The following is a 17,716-nucleotide window of genomic DNA, read 5'->3' on the forward strand; positions in this document are numbered from 1 at the left end:
GGAAAAGTTGATAGGAGACAGATTCAAAACAAATACTAGGAAGTTCTTTTTTACCCAACGTGTGGTGGACACCTGGAATGCGCTTCCAGAGGATGTGATTGGGCAAAGTACGGTACTGGGGTTCAAGAAAGGATTAGACAAATTCCTACTGGAAAAGAGGATAGAGGGGTATAGATAGATTACTGCACAGGTCCTGGACCTGCTGGGCCACCGCGTGAGCGGACTGCTGGGCACGATGGACCTAGGGTCTGACCCAGCAGAGGCATTTCTTATGTTCTTATGTTCATTCTAACTCGTTGTTCCTTCCCTTTCAAGGCGTTTCAAAGTCAGAAACTAGTTAGCTGAGACGGATCAAAAAATACATATTTATAAGAACCATATTTCACTTTGCATTTACACAGAAACCTAAGGAAAAACACGCCTCCAATCAAAGTTACTCCAGGCTTCGACATCAGGAATTGGTGTCTCCATTTCTGAGTCTCTTTAGATACATCAGGAAATATCTGTATTCTCAAACCAAGAAATTCTTTATACCTATTTTTAAAGAACAATTTAATGATCCAGTTTTCGTCTGGAAATAATGCCACAGTAATCAAAAGGTTGTAGGTTTGGCCAGTTCTTTATCTGAGGTCTCTAAAATCGCAATAATATCCAATTGCGATTCATGTTGAACTTGATTCATTGCCTGTTGCTCTTGCTCTTTAATGGCTGTGTCAGAGGAGGTTTACCCCCTCTTCTACTAAACCGTACTAGCGGTTTTAGCGCGGGGAGCTGCGCTGAATGGCCAGCGCTGCTCCCGACACTCTTAGTTCCTCTTTCTGTTCATATATTTTCTTCTCTAAAACTTTGATTTGTGGACTTAAAAAATTTCCCAGCTTAGCCACCAAGTTCCACAGAAAGTCCAAAGTAACTTTGGTGGGTTTTACCGCTAGAAAGGAACTTTCATGCATAATTCTGAAAATGTTCACCCTCCGCATTTTCTTCTTGCTGGCCTTGTTTCTCTTGCTCCAAAGTTGGTCCCACCACAGGGTCCCTCTTAGGACTTGACAAGTCCATTGGGGAGTCCGATGCCTGACTCACCAATATTCTGGCCTCCTGGTGAGGAAGTACTGCCTATTTGGATGCACTCCTTTCCCATAGTGAGCTGGCTCCCTGCGGCTGAGAAAGCGGGTCTCAAACGTCGGGACTCAGCATGGCATCAAGCCCAGAGCCTTCTGCTATGGCATCGCTCTGTGCCAGCAGGCCCAGCGGGCGATTCCCCAACACAGTAGACTCCCTCCGAAGATGGCTCAAAAATTTGTCAATCGTCTCAGAAGATGGCTCAAAAATTCATCAATCGTCCCAAGAGAAGGGTTTTCCAAGCGACGCAAGGCTCCAACAGTGCTTCTGCTTCTTCTCTTCGGCATTGTAAGAGGAAAATATCACACAAATAGTGTAAAACAGGTAGGTGTTTTAAAGCGTCTCTCCAGCCATTAGATACTCTTCGCCATCTTGGATCTATACGAGAACATATTCTTTCCTCAGTGAATGAATCAGCCCTGTCCCAGTTGTTTAGAAGAGCACCCTGACCAGTTGCACATCAACACTACAGGCTTGGGAGACCAAAGAGGAAGCAGCACCAGGAAGAGAAACCTGAGAAATGCACACCAAAGTATCCTCTGTGTGGAAACCCAATGGCTCTGCTGCCCCAACATTGCCTCTTTCACCGACAGTGAGATAAAAAAATCATGGCTGCAGTCACCCAGTGCTGTCCCAGATGCCCTGCAGTAAGAGAAGCACTGATGGTTTTCCTTCATGGCAGAGACAAAGTGAATCAAAAACCTATCTGACAAAATAACTTAAGACACTCGGGAGAGTAGGCTTCACCTAAGTTAAACAAACCTTTTATCCAAAACGAGCCTCAGAGCTACAGGCCTGGCCAGGAACGCCAGAGCCTCTGTATTCAGCTATACAGCTGACCTACTATAATCATCGGCTCCTCTTACAGCCAGCACTTACCAAGGAAAAAAACTCCACCCATGGGAGAAAAAAACCTAAGGTATTGCTAACTGTAGAGACAAACATAAACCAAAAGCACTAAACTCCCTAGTGGTAATACAAAGAAAACACTTAACAAAACAAACACACAGATAAGCCAAGTACTTAGCTGCTCAGTCCCGGAACCTCAACAGAAACAAAGTTTTCACACAGCAGATCTGCAAACACTGACGTTATCTCCTCTTCATCATAGTTCACAGTTCCAAATCTCCAGCGTCTCTCTTTAAACAAACAAATTCAAAGTTCACAGATCCCTGGAAGGCTTCAAACCACTGAGGGCATACATCCACAGGTACCAGGAACACTGTGGTCTTCATTAATTGTTAAGCTGGGACCAAACCTAATGCAATCTAAATCATTTCATGGTCTCTAACTCAGGAATAAGAATTCCATAAGCCATGACTTTAAAAGAAACCCAACAGAACAGTAAAACTAAAGGGCTCTTACCCAATGTGTGGATCCTACCTTTTTTGTCAGTCTCACTGAAGAGACTAACAAGCCTAAGAGTGGCATCAATGCCAACATAGTCCCCTTCCTATAACAGCCACAGAAGCAGAATTACTTCTCTGATCCCCTTTTTCTTTTGAGGAACAGAGGAAACAGTGGGGGGGGGGGAATGGAGGAGGGACCTAGCACTAACAGGTGTACCCCTAAAGTAGACACTACATCAGCCTAAATACCACCAAGTTCAACTGAACTAGAAAACTCAGAACAGGAGCTAGACAGCAGAAGAAACCAGGAGTTCATGATAGACCTCTACTGCTTGCTGAGATAGAGGAGATACTGAGACTATATGAGGATGCATACTGTCCTATATGAGTTCAGTGTTGTCCTTCATCTCCACCTGCTGGTAGATCGTCATGACTCAACAGTCCCTGGATTCATCTGCTGATGACAAAGAACATAAAATTGTGCTTTGTCATCTTCTGATCTCCTCTCTCTTCCTTTCCTGCTTTTTCCACTTCAGGCTATCATTGCAACAATGCTTTTATAATTCATTTATATGTATTTTCATTTTTTGCCCATGCAATCCTCACCTAAGGAAGAGGATTAGCTCTCAAAGGCAAGTCAAAATGTGTAAGTCCAATAAAAATGGGGAAATTTAGACTTGCCTGTTAATTTCCTTTCCTTGATTCCTGCCAGCCCAGTCCAAATAAATGGGCTATATCCCCCTACAAGCAGATGGAGCCAGAGAAAAATAGCTCATGTATGACTTTACTCACCTTAAAGGGGGAGACAATTGAAAACAAATTGTTATATTATCTTAACACTGTGGTCTTCATTAATTGTTAAGCTGGGACCAAACCTGATGCAGTCCAAATCATTTCATGGTCTCTAACTCAGGAATAAGAATTCCATAAGCCTACTGTGTAGCTTAAGTTTCAGTTTTATTTAGGTCTTGATATACCATGCAAGAGCAAACTTTCTGGGCAGTTTACAATTGATAAAATGCTAATATTAGAATACAGAAAGGTACTACAAACATTTGACAGGAAAGAGATGGCCTAGTAGGTAGTGTTGAGTTATGAAATTATAAGGGTGCAAAAAAGAAACACACTCCAGAAGTGAGTTGATACCCTGGTGCTTGAGAAGAGTGAAAGTAGGAGTATTTGAAGGGTGGGAGTTATCAGAGTATATATTGAATATATAAGAACATAAGAATTGCCATACTGGGACAGACTGAAGGTCCATCAAGTCTAGTATCCTGTTCCAACAGTGGCCAACTCAAGCCACAAATACCTGGCAAGATCCCAAAGAGTAAAACAGATTTTATGCTGCTTATTCTAAGAATAAGCAGTGGATTTCCACAAGTCCATCTTAATAATGGCTTACAGGCTTCCCTTTTAGGAAGACCATAAGTCCAAACCTTTTTTAAACCCTGCTAAGCTTCTAACAAAATGCATCATGAAATAAAAGAATTTAGTTCTTATTTAAAGTTCAGGTGGGAATATTCTAGTCATAAGAACATAAGAATAGCCTTACTGGGTCAGACCAATGGTCCATCAAGCCCAGTAGCCCATTCTCACAGTGGCCAATCCAGGTCACTAGTACCTGGCCAAAACCCAAGGAGTAGCAGTATTCCATGCGGTGGCCCGTCAAATGTGTGCAAGACAAATGTGCCCCAACAATTGTGCAACTGTCAAATGCGCACCAAAACTTGCACGCAGACAATTGCACGCACACCAAATGATTGGTAACCTGTCAAATGTAAAACTGTAAAAACTGCAATTAATAATCATGTTAAAATCAGTAACCTTTAATACAATGAAAGAGCATGTTGTCACATTTTGCAGCATGCCAACTTTTGAGCATACATCAACATTAACACTAACATCATTTGTCTAAATGTCATTCTAAACTCGGGAACTATAAAAACTGCAATGAAATACAATGAAAGAACATGTCACATTTTGCTAATGATAAAAAATTAGTGCACTCACAGTAATTGTAAAAACTGAGCTAATTGTTTCAGTATCAAAATCTATATTACCGTATTTTTCACTCCATAAGACACACTTTTTTCCCCCCAAAAGTGGGTGGAAATAAGGGTGTGTCTTATGAAGCGAATATACCTAGCCGCAGAGAGAATTACACCCTCCTGGGTTCCTGGACATTACCCTCATGCACTGAGCCCTTGCAGCTGAGCTCGCCCTCCGTCCGTGATGAGTTTGGAGAAGTGCGCAGGCACCGATGCTGGCCTCTATCAATAACTTCCGGGGCAGCAAACCGGGACCGTGGCTGTCCCCCTGCTTGGGGAGGAGCGGAGCCCAAGGACGAAGAGCCGCTGGCGATGGGGCAGCGGCATTCCCCAGCCAAAGCAACACACCAACGCCAGAGCCGAGAGCTGTTGTGAATGGCAAGAAATTTTTTTTTTTTTAAGAAGGTTCTGCAGTCAACGTTTGTCGATACAAACACCATTGAGCCAATCCACAGGTACCAGGAACATAGAAAGGATGTTTAGACACTTAGATTAACATTTGTACATGGTCTGTTGGGAGCATTAGGTTGTGTACTACAGTGTTGAAAAGCTATAGCCATTTTTGTGTATATTCCCTTTTTGGCAGTGCACTTTGTGCCATTGAACTCTCCAGTGTACATTTCTGAGCTTTAAATGGAAGCTAGTCATTTTTTTTCAGTCATGATCCTAATACTTGGTTAGGAAATAAAACGTTTTAAATAGTATCCAAATCCTAGACATCAGGGCCAAGGTCAAGTCACTGAATATTGGTGATATCCTTATAGAGCATACAACCTTGTACTGCTAAATTGGCTTGTTGTAGCCACTTGATATCCACAAGATACAGGCTGTTCAGCAGGAAGCAAATGAAAGCCATTTGCAAGTAATTGAAATGCTGCAGTCTGAACCCTATGGTAGTTTTCAATAAAGATGGATGTCATAGCCACCTGGCCACAGAAATTGCAAGCTATTGCAGGCTGGGTGTTTTCTTGCTATTCATTGTACATGTGAGCATTTGCAAACCTTTAAAATGGAAGTGTTAAAAAAAAAATTTATGCTATTTCCCCTGTAATGAGTTAAGCAACTTCTAAATAAAAGGATTGTTAAATGTAGAAACTGTGTTAGAGGAAGTCTTCTTAGTTTGGCTGGGTGATCCATATGTTGTGTCTGTGGGCACAATGCAGGGACGTGTGTTGTACAATGTTAAGTTCACAATTAAGCTCACCAAGATTTCAGTGTGGCTATGTACTATTACACCTTCCTCTTTTCAAAACCCAGCACCTTAAAGTCATTCTCCCAGAAATACCAGTCAGCGCACCTACGCCACCTAATCTCACCAGATGCTACTTAGTGCATGTTTTATTGTCATGTCTTCAGGTATATTGTAAATTATTGTCATGTCTATATTGTAATTTACGTAAATTATGTCATCTCTGTCCTTTCTCGATTAATATGAACGTACTTTGTAACCCGTTCTAGGCTCCTTTGGGAGGACGGGCTAAAAAATTGAATAAATAAATAAATAATTGGATGAGACCACAAGAAGATTCCTTAGAAGAAAGTAGTTCTGATGAGGGTAACTTAAGTATGAACAATATTTTTTTTCTTGTTTTCCTCCTCTAAATCTAGGGTGCATCTAATGGTCAGGTTCGTCTTATGCAGCGAAAAATATGGCATGTGCTATACATCTAAGATATTCTAAAACAGGTCTATTTCTATATGTAGGCCAGCAGCGCTGTTAACTTTTGCATAACTTTCACATACTTGCTCTTACTGCTGGCTGCTGTGCGGTTGCCAGCAAGGAACCGAGCAAGCAGCTGTTCAGTGTGCTCTTGCTCGCACTGAATGTGCTCAATCAGTTTATGCAAGCTTGGATGATGACATGAAACTGAGGATTGAAATGCGTGGTGCTATCCTTCCACCAAATTATTAGTCTGAGGCAGTCCGTCTACAACGCAAGAGCTCATATTCCAAAGAGAAGTTTGAAAGGCTGGAGCGGCTGGACGATTTTGCCACCTTCTACCGATATAATTATCTTCCCAATAATCATATACCAGCTGCAGTTCATCTGGACAGTTGTCATCAAGCTCCTCAAAACAGTTGGCAACATTTACTGGAGGAACAAAACTTAATGCTAATAGCATTTTTGTGTACAATATGATATTCTCGTCATCACAGAAATTACTGGACAAACCCTCATGCTGTATTTTTCGCCACAAGGATTGTCCAAAATGAAAGAGGCAGCCAGAAATGGAAGAATTTGGGAAGGAGGCAGAGTTGGAAAACATGATTGACAGTTTTCTGCAAGCAAACCTAGCATTCAGGACCACTAGACACATTGCACTAGAATATCTAAAATGAGGTATCATAGGACAGGTAGCATGGAATGTTGCTACTATTTGGGTTTTTGCCAAGTACTCATGTCCTGGATTGGCCACTGTGGGCTAGATGGACCTTTGGTCTGATCCAGTATGTCTATTCTTATGTAAGTGTGAAAAAAGATAACACAGGAGTAATCTATAAAGGGTCTTGATACATGAAATAGTCTCCCAAGGGGGGATGGTAGAGAAAAAGACAGTATCTGAATTCAGGAAAGCATGGGACAAGACCAGAAGCTAAGGGAGATGTAAGGAACAATTAGCGTTTCTGTCGTCACTGGAGAAAATACCAGCAACCTACTCAGAAGTCAGGAAAAAAGAAAGAGCAAAATGGGATCAATCCTAGAAAAGAAGAAGGGGAAAGAGCAGTCCCCTTTTTGCTCGCCCACACCAGCCAACATTTATGCCAAAATTAACATTTCATGATATACACATCAAAATTTTTTTATAACTTATATTACGCATATTCTACAATTCTATGCAGTATACAAATTATTCAGGTACTCAAGCATTTTTCCCTTCTGCCCCAGTGGGCTCACAATCTATCTAATGTACCTGGGGCAATGGGGATTAAGTGACTTGCCCAGGGTCACAAGGAGCAGTGCAGGATTTGAACCCACAACCTCAGGATGCCAAGGCTGTAGCTCTAACCACTGCACCACACACTCCACCCAGACACAGAAGAGCAGCACCAATATAGAACCCAAAACAGCTGCACTTAGTGCAAAACTCATCTGTGCACACACTAAGCATATTTCTCCTCCCCGTTTTTATAGCACATATACAATATAAATTGGATTTAATTAGTTTTGAGCATTAGAGGGTTATGTTTCTGCGCTATTAGCTTCAGCACTGGAGCGCTGCACATCAGGGGAGGGAAGGTGGGCGTGGAGTGCTCGTAGTGCAAAGCTTAGCCATTATTCTAAGACAAGATCAACAGTTGCTGAAGAAAAACACAAACGAAAATGTAAATGTTTTTAAGTAGAATATGAAGTACTTAACATGCTAACATGCTAGGACCAGCACTTTGGCGTATGGAGTGGTCCAGATGTCACTGTTTTGGGGAAAATCTGTCAACGCATGTGCTAGGGGTTAAAGTGCATGTCACCGCTTGACCTCACTGAACCGTAATGGGCTGAACGACTGCCCTTCCGGACAGTGCGGGCAAACTGTTTGTACCTAGCTCTGCCACAGCTGCGGCACAGGCAGATAAGACGAACTTGCTCGCAAGGGGCCATCTCTGGAGAAACGGCCGCGACCCTTCTTCCTGCTGGGGTGTCATTCAACAGCTCGGCTTCCAACCTAAAAGCGCATGCGCACACGTCGTCACACGTTCTCCTCGGCCCCGCCCATCGCCTGCTTCTTTCCCGCAGCTGCTGCTGATTTTATATAAAGTTATGAGTTGCCTAATAGTACAAGAGGGAAAAAAGGTCCACCAAAATAGTTCCACAAGGACAAACGCAAAGCAAAAGACAAAAAAAAAAACGTGGAACTAATGATCTAGTTATGTTTTATTTATCAATGGTGCAGATGCATACACAGTAAAATGTCCAATATCACAAGAAATACATAAAAAATAGAACACAAATGTAAAACGTAACTAGATCATTGGTTCCACGGTTTTTTTGCTTTGCCTGCTAATAGTACTACATCCTCTTCCACTTTCCCCACCTCCGAGTCGAGGAGAAACCTTATTCAGCTGTCTCCTGCTTCTGTTTCAAAGTTAATAAAGCTACGCCGAGCTCTCTCAGATTTTATTTTGCACGTTTTTAAACGGGTTACTTATTCTCCTTTTCACACACTGCTTTATCAGACTAGAGTTGTGCGATTATTGTGGTGACTCGGCAGCAAAGATACCGCTGGACTGATTTCAGAATTTTAGCAAGGAAATACGCGTCACGACCTGTAACGCCGGTAAAGCTCTCGGGACCGCTGACTATCTACCGTGGTGTACGAGCCAGCTTAATAGTCGCGGCGCTTTTTGAGGGATGGAGCCGAGAACCTGCGGGTGCCGCCGTTCTTTTACTGTCGCTAGCGCTAGTCGTGATCGCCTCCGTCTTCAGCAGGAGACGGACCTCTCGGCGGCGCCCGTGCGTCGATGGATGGGATCACTTGAGCAAAGCCCCGTCTGCGGTTCATAGAGCAGAGTTAAGGTACTGTATCGCTACAGTTACATTTGTTAACTTGCATCGCACTGATGGGTTAACGCACCTGAACACACGGCTATTCAAAATGAGGGATCTAACTTAATTCTCCACTAAAAACCTACCGCATAAAACTCTACCCTAGTTATGGTGTATTGTTTATAAAATCGTTTGTAATAATAAGAATATTTTCTTGAGGAATGTACGAATCCATGTTCATGTTCTGCATTTCATTTTCTGTATTTGTTGATTCCATTCATTGGCATATCTTTTGTTTTCCACTATTATGGATTATTTTATTCCATACTTTGTAATTTTGTAAAAATTCAATAAATAAACATTGACTAAAAAAAAAATAATAAGAATATTTGTGGCTTGCCTAGATCTCTACCTTAGGAGAATTTGGCATGATATAAACATAACAAAGCACCTATGCCTGCGAAACTCCCTAACCCCCTTACCTGTCCTCTTTGTTTGATTAGATCAGGGGTCTCCAAACTTTTTTGCCACGAGGGCCACATCAGCACTTTTCAGCGGGCCATTAAAAAAAAAAAAAAGATAAATAACTCTAGATATGAATTTTATTGCAAGCAGAAAATTTTATAAACTAATTACAGAGTATGTGAGATTACATTATCGTATATTAATGATGACGAACACTACCGGCAAATTCTCATACTTTCATCACAAATTATAATAAAACCATTAATGTAAATGATGGAACTGTTTTTGTGTTTTTAAAATCTTATTAAACTGCGACTTAAGAACATAAGAATTGCCACTGCTGGGTCAGACCAGTGGTCCACCGTGTCCAGCAGTCCGTTCACATGGCGGCCCTTTGGTCAAAGACCAGCACCCTAACTGAGACTAGCCCTACCAGCGTACGTCCTTGTTCAGGAGGAACTTGTCTAACTTTGTCTTGAATCCCTGGAGGGTGTTTTCCCCTATGACAGATTCCGGGAGAGCGTTCCAGTTTTCTACCACTCGCAGCAGTGCCAGCATTTTCTCTTTACATTTGGTCAGCTATAGTTTTCGTTTTGGACCCCTGAGGAAGGTGTTTTACTGAAACACGACCCATGTTTGGTCCATTCCATATCTATGTTTCTTTTTTCTGCTTTCCTGTCATCTGCTAGTTCTCCTTAAAGCTGGTGCTATCCATTTGTATTTTCTACTCTCTCCTGACTTATTTCCTCACTACACCTGCCTTTGACATATTGATCATTCTTGTACAATCCCCCCCCCCCCCTTTATTCCGGGAACAGTGGGTTATGCATCCCTCGCCGCCAGGCACTGTAGGAAGCCTCAGATGATTGAAGTCTTAACTCCTCCCTCTGATAGCATATCCTGGAGCATGCCCTTTGGACACCAGTTTCAAGTTTCAAGTTTATTTAAGTTTCAAGTTTATTAGGATTTTTATATACCGCCTATCAAGGTTATCTAAGCGGTTTTACAATCAGGTACTCAGTCTTCCTACAAGCCAGCCTGTAGGAGCTTATCTTTTCTGCTCATGTTTCTTTTGGTAGTTTTCTGTATTTTCTTTCACGGTTTTGCCCTTATGCTGTGGAGGTTCCCTGTGGGGACGTCCTTGTGGCAGGAGATCGCAGACTGTTGGAGAACGTCGGATTCTCGGGGGTGCCCAGCTCTTCAATAAACCCCCTGAACAGCCTTTAAGACGGATTGGGACTCTGGGATCAGGAGCTAGCTCGCCACAGGTTCGTCCACTGGTGGCGTGACCAGGATCGGACTGCATGCCTCTGCAAGGTGGTTGCGTGACGTATCTGAGGGTGGCGGAGGTCACCGGCTGTGGAGGTCGGGCCGGTGGGGCAGTCAGAAGACTTGAAATCCAGCTTTCCAGCTTCCCTGAGGCTTTAGATCTACCTGCATGCTGTTTCCAGCATTGCCTGCAGCTTCTCTCAGACTGCACTTGGAACAGCCTGTTCCAAGACTGACAGCCTGTTTTAGTGATTTGGGGGGGGTCTTAAAATGGGGTTTGGGGTGGTTTCCCTGCATGCCCTACTCCTCCCCACCTTCAAAATCCCAGAATCACCATTTTTTTTTTAGGGATCCCTGTTCCTTTCCCAGGCTATTTTAGGGCAAAATCAGCACCTGCAGCCAGGACTGTGGAATTGGTAGATAAATCCTTCAACTCCAACTCTAATACCCAAAATTGTCTCTGACTCCACAGCCCTGCCTGCAGCAGCCATCTTGGATTTTTCCCAATTTGAATAAAACTATATTTTTCATAATTAGGAGCTTCGTTTTTACTCCAAACTTCACAGATAGCCTCCCCAGGACAGGATGGGATGGATTCATGCCTGATTTGCAGCGGATGGCTGTTGGATGCACAGCCGTGTTCCACGTGCGCTGGAGCTCACGAGGGAGGTGAGGTTTGCACGGATGCGATGCCTTCCACCTCCGGGGAGAACCTGTGTGAGCCTTCTGTCCCAACGTCCGTTAAAATTGCATCTGGGGGCCCTTGGGAGAGCGCTAGTGGCATATTGACAAAATGCAAGCGTGGTTCCGGAAAAAAGTCTCAAGTTTTCTAAACACTCCGAAGTCTGAGTTGCACAGGGCGGCTCTTGCTGCGGGTAACCTTTTTCCCCCGGATTTTGTGAATCTGCTCTTATCAGGTATATTTGGTTAAGAAGTCCATGCCTGTGGTCACTCCACCAGCATCTGGGCCATCCGTGGGCACTATGCCTCCTCTGGACCCAGATCTTTCGCTTTGTTCCCCGGCGGGGACCCCGGAGCGGAAAAGGCAATGCCTACGATTGAGTCAGGCACTCTCTATACCCTTGCTTTCGCAGCAAGGTTCGACAGTGGCCGCAGATGTGGAAAATCTGGCAGAGCTCCGCGATCACCGTGTGAGTGCAGGGACCTGGCTGACAACCCTACAGTGCGCAGGTTTTTCAAACCCACCCGTCTTGAGGACCTCATTACAGAATTTTTGCAGGAATTAAAACTGCAATCAGATTAGCCGGTCCAGGTAGAATGTTCTCTCCCCTACTTCTCTCTCCTCCTTTTCTGGTCTAGCATGTCTCTTTTCTTACCTCCACCTCCAGTAGTCCATCTCTCTTCTTCCCTTTCCCCCTTCTTGTGTTCTGGTATCTCCTTTTCTCGCCTTTTCTTCTCTCCTCCTTCCTACCATGGTCTGGTATCTCTGTCCTCTCCTTCCTTTTCACTTCCCTTTCCCTTCCCTCCCTGAAGGTCTGCATCTTTCTTTTTTCTCCCCATCCCTACGGTCCAGCATATCTCTAATAACCACCCTCCCCTGCTATCCCACCATGATGCCCAATTTGCTGCTTCCCTCCACGGGATCCAGTAAGGCAGATGCTCTTGCACTCTGTGGGCCACTAGTAGCAAGAGTGAAGTAAACACACTTCCTTCAGCAGCCCAGAAACTTTCCCTCTGCTACCGTTTCCTGCTTATATGAAGACAGGAAGCAGTAGCAGAGTTGTAGATGCCTTCTACATTTCCTCATTGGCTTGGGAAAGGAAACAACTTGTCAGAACCCATGTATGTGTATATCCTAGAGGAAAGGAGAGGCAGGGGAGATATGATTCAGACATTCAAATATTTGAAAGGTATTAACGTAGAACAAAAATTTTTTCCAGAGAAAAGAAAATGGTAAAACCAGAGGGCGAGGGGTGGTAGACTCAAGAATAATGTTAGGAAATTCTTCTTTACGGAGAGGATGGCTGATGCCTGGAATGTGTATGGGATGAACACAGAGGATCTCTAATGAGAAAATAATGGTATATATTGAAGAACTAAGGCCAGTACTGGGCAGACTTGAATGGTCTGTGTCCCATATATAGCCATTCAGTTGAGGATTGGCTTGGATGGTTTAGATGGGCTGGAGTGAGCTTTGATAGAGACTCCAGTAGATACTGCACCGGGCAGAGCTCTGGATTTCTTGCCCAGAAATATCTAAGAAAAAGAACAATTTAAATTAAATCATTAAATTATAGAGAGTGTATGTTTGGGCAGACCGGGTAGACTATTCGGGTCTTTATCTGCCATCATTTACTATGTTACTATGAAATTCTGTACTTAGATAGGAGGGAGGGAGATGCTGCACTTGAATAGAAGGAAAGGGAGAGAAGGTAAATGCTATACATGGATAAAGAGAAAGGGAGGGGTAAATGCTGCATATGAATGAAAGGGGAGAGTAAAAAGAGGGAGAAAATGTACATGAAAGGAAAAGAGAGGGGTAATGCTGCACACAAAAAGGAAGGGAAAGTGGAATTCTGTACATGGAGAGGTGGAAAACTGATAAGTTTATGAAGAAGGAAGAAAAATGGAAGAAAGCTAAGGGAAGATTAGGTTCTTACCTTGATAATCTTCATTCTGAGTACCCCCACCCAAGCTCCGCCCCAGATTCACCCAAACTCCGCCCCTGACTCCACCCCATAATAATACTAATTGTAATGCAATTTCTTCCATCTATTTTTCAAATACACACAATATCTTATTAATACATAATGGTAACCACAAAATTATGAAAACACAAAGCACACTATATGCAGAGAAAATGTTAATTATCATTTATATTCGGGGGGTTTTCAAAGAGGTCACGGCAGATGACTTTAAAATATGCAATGTCACCTCAGTAACAACTATAGAAAAATAGACAAATATAGTACAAAGTATAGACAGCAGATATAAATTCTCAAAACTGACACATTTTGATCACTAAATTGAAAATAAAATCATTTTTTCTACCTTTGTCTGGTGATTTCATGAGTCTCTGGTTGCACTTCCTTCTAACTGTGCTTCTTTCTTTCTCTCTCTCTCTCTCTCTCTCTCTCTCTCTCTCTCTCTCTCTCTCTCTCTCTCTCCTACAGACCTCATTCCATTCCCCAACCAACATCTCTCTCTATCTCTCCATGAGTCCAACTTTTCTTTCTCTCTCATCCCCCAGATCATGTGCAGCATTTTGCCCACCAGCCTCATGCCCATTTCTCCTTCTATCACCCCTCTCCAACACCATGCCACATTTCTCCCTCCATCACTATGCCCAACATTCATCCCCGTTGCATCCCCTTCAATCTATTCCTCTGTTCCCTCTCCACCCCATATCCAACATTTCTCCCTCTCATCCCCATACATCTCTACCTCACTCCTCTCTATACCCAATTTTCCTCTTCTTTTCCCCATGTACACCATCTCTTTCCCTCTCACTCATACTCTTAGGCCCAACAATTGTCCCTTTCTATTCCCTCCCTCCTTCCTATGTCCCAAGTTAGTGCCCCCTTCCTCCTTCCCTTGTGTAAAATGGCCGCATTTACTGTTTTTCCTATTAATGCCCCCTCCTTTCTGTGTCTCGAGTTCATGCCCTCTCCACCTCACTGCCTTCCAGCCTTTGTCCCACCCACTTCCTCCCTCCCTCCTTCCCTCCCCCAAAGTTGACCCGCACTGAAGCCTGCCTGCCCCCACCACCCGCCAGCTCCATTTAATTATCCCCCCGCCGCTATAACTCCGGGAAGAGAAGGGCCAGATGTGTGCAGCGATTGTATGCCGCCGGCCCACTAGTCTTTCCCCGACATCAATTCTGACGTCAAAGAGAAGGTCCAGGCCAGCCAAGCAGTGATTGGCTGGCCTGGACCTTCTCTCTGATGTCAGAATTGACATTGGAGGGTTAGGCTTGTGGGCTGGTGGCGTGCAATCGCTGCACGTGCCTGGCCCTTCCCTTCTTGGAGTTGCAGCGGGGGATAATTAAATGGAGCTGGGGGTGGCAGGGAGGAATCGGCAGTCATCCTGTGTACCCCCAACAGGTGACCCGCGTACCCCCTAGGGTACACATAACACAGCTTGAGAAACACTGATGTAGGAGTTATTCCGTCAAATCTTTTTATCCCACTAATCAGTCTGGCTGCTGGGTTTTGCAGGAGCTAAATTCAATTCTGACATTTCTTTGTGATACCCTCATTCATAGGCAGCAGAATGCTTTTTTATTTAGGGGGCCCAAAAGCTCCACCCTAGAACATACCCAAACCTAAGCTCCCCCCAAGACCCAACCCCATAATAGTACTAATTGTAATGCCATTTCTTCCTTCCATTCTTCATATACACCAGCAGTTTCAAATTCGCAACCCATGAGCCGCATGCAGCCCCAAACCCCCCCCCCCCCCGGGTGCTATTTTGCAGTCCGCAGTCTAGTACCCGATCCCACACTCTGGGCAGGAAGAGAGGCGCCACTTGCAACTGCCTGCTTCCGTCACGTATGCCGGGAATCCTGCTTTCACGTATCTGATGGATACGCGAAGGCAGGAGTCCCAGCATACATGATGGCAGCAGGCAGTCGCAAGTCGGCTGACGCCGGCAAGATCTCGCACACTGGGCAGGAAGAGAAGCTCCGGCGTCAGCTGACTTGCAACTGCCTGCTGCTGTATTGTATGGCTGGGACTCCTGCCTTCTCGTATATGGCAGATACGTGAAGGCTGGAGCTGCAGGAAGTTGCAAGTCAGCTGACACCGGAGCCTCTCTTCCTGCCCAGTGTGTGAGATCGTGTACAAGACCAGGTACTGCTGGACAAGGGGAGGAAGGAAGAGACAAGGGGGAGGTAAAAGGAAGGGAGAAGAGGTGCTGCTGGACCTGGCAGAAAGGGAGGGAAAGGAAAGTTGCTACACACTGAAGGGGAGGGTGAGATGGTGCATGGGGAGAGAGCATGTTGGGTTGGGGGGTGTGAAGGAGGGATGCCACTGAGGAAAGAGGCAAGGACAGAGAGAGAAAGTGTTTAGGAGGCAGAAAGTGTTGGACTCATGGAGAGGGCAAGATGGATGGGGAGGACAGAAAGGACGGAAGGAGAAATGTTACACTGGGGAAGGGGGAGAAGGCAGAGAGTGAAAAGTTGGACTCATGGAGGGAGAGAGAGAGATGTTTGGTTGAGGGAAAGAGGATCAGAGGAGAAGCATGCAGGAGGAAGAGGAAAAAAAATGTTGGACTGGTGGAAAGGAGGGAGAAATGTTGGACTGGGAGGGGGGCCAGAAATGAGAAAGGGAAGGAAGATGGACTTCAGGGGGCAGAAAGGAGGAAGGGAAAGATAAATGTTACATTGGGGGGGAAGGAGAGAGATGTCAGACCATGGAAATAGGGAGGAAAGAAGAGAGAGATAGGAAGGGAAGGTGAGACATGGAAACGTAGATTTTGAGAAGAAAGCAGAAACATTGAATGTTAAGTTAATGCCAAAGATGGATGCAACTTCGTTATAGCAAATTACAGGGACTGTCTATAAACAATAGTCAGTAAAAGGCTATGTATATAATGGGAGACTGACTATATAATAAAGAAACTACCAGTGTGGAGAAAATGAATAACTCATTAGCTGTACGCTCAGAGAAATGAAACTCTGAAGAGGGGGTGAGAACCTCCTCTTGGGGTAAGAGTTTACCATCCAATCATTGCATATGTTTCATGAAAAAACACTCTCTGAACACTGGTAAAACATGTATTGATAATTAGACTTGCTTGTAAGGCTGGCGTAAGTATTCAAATTTCTTATGCCACAAATCTCACTGGATTGCTAGTTTGGAACACTTATCTTGTAAGTATAGCTCTCAGGGGTCTCAACGCGGCCCCGTTTCGTGTTCTGCTTCAGGAGACCCAGAAACACTTAATTGAACGATGTACTCATTGAGACTCTGTACAACAGGAAGGGGGTTCTGAGAACGGTTTCCTCCCAGCTCAGAACCTCTACACCGGTACAGCAACAAACCCTGAAGAGGTTTCTGAGCCAGCTTACAACCTCGGAACCGAGAGAAGAGGGTCCTGCTGCAAGTCTGGATGATGGAGCGTCCAGCTTCTTAGGGCATGAAATTTCACTGTCCCCTCCGGTATCCAGCGTACCGCTGTGTCCAACGTCGACGCGGGTTGCCCCGACAGAGAGTCCAGGGGCGGAAGTTGCGGATCTGGACTTGAGTTTGGAGGAAGGAGCGCCTGTGGGAAAGACAGTTGAGCAACTGACTTCGGGAGTCCCAGCGAGTTTATCGCTGCTTCAGACTCCCCCAGTGGTAACTCTTGAGACCATTTGGCAGGCCTTTCAGAGTCTCGACAGCAAGCTTACAGGATCAACATTAGAGGTATTTAGTCTCTCAGAGAAAGTGGATAATTTATCTAAAATAATTCAACAAACTAAACATGACTCTGCTGAACAAATAACCCGTGTTAAATCTGAAGTTAAAGACTTAAAGGAAATAACATCAACGTTGGTTAAAGATAAGACTTGTGTGCATACTAAATTGGAACAATTTGAGAACTTTAACAGGAGACTAAATTTACGTATACTAAATTTTCCAAAATCACTGGCCTTAAATCCTCTTGACTACTTTAAAAAATACCTGATAGAAATTCTCAAAATTCCTCAACAAACCATTCCTCCTATAAATAAAATTTATTATATTCCTACTGCTATGACTAAGGTTGACGAAGGAGGAAATTTGGTAGTGGAAAAAAATTTGACCGCAATGTTGGAGGAATCCCTTTCTGATGTTAAGGAAAGGGGAACGCTCTTAGTCTCCTTGGTATTTGAAGAAGACTTAAACCTTATAATGAAACTTTACTTTCGGAACTTAAATCAAGAATTTTCAGGACAAAGAATTTGGATTTATCCTGATGTATCTAAGACAACACAGGATCGCAGAAAAGAATTCCTTTCTATGCATGATGAGACTAAAAGTTTGGGGGCTTCCTTTCTTTTG

At 44.1% G+C, this 17,716-nt stretch overlaps 1 protein-coding gene and 1 long non-coding RNA gene across 3 annotated transcripts in view; one reads left to right on the forward strand and one right to left on the reverse strand.

Moving 5' to 3' along the window:
* SLC25A27 (solute carrier family 25 member 27) overlaps positions 1-8,218 on the reverse strand; it is a 126,054-nt gene extending 117,836 nt beyond the window's left edge. For both annotated transcript variants that reach the window (XR_004538638.1, XM_033935595.1), the window contains exon 1: positions 8,053-8,218. Coding sequence is in view for 1 of the 2 variants with exons in the window: in XM_033935595.1 (XP_033791486.1) it covers positions 8,053-8,155 (103 nt within the window). In the remaining variant the exon portion in view is untranslated. The remainder of the gene's footprint in view (positions 1-8,052) is intronic.
* Positions 8,219-8,546: 328 nt separating this feature from the next.
* LOC117358055 overlaps positions 8,547-17,716 on the forward strand; it is a 35,284-nt gene continuing 26,114 nt past the window's right edge. The window contains exon 1 of the long non-coding RNA XR_004538938.1: positions 8,547-9,026. This is a non-coding gene — a long non-coding RNA (uncharacterized LOC117358055). The remainder of the gene's footprint in view (positions 9,027-17,716) is intronic.

The sequence above is a fragment of the Geotrypetes seraphini genome, chromosome 3 (assembly GCF_902459505.1).
Source record: "Geotrypetes seraphini chromosome 3, aGeoSer1.1, whole genome shotgun sequence".
NCBI classification, from domain to species: domain Eukaryota; kingdom Metazoa; phylum Chordata; class Amphibia; order Gymnophiona; family Dermophiidae; genus Geotrypetes; species Geotrypetes seraphini.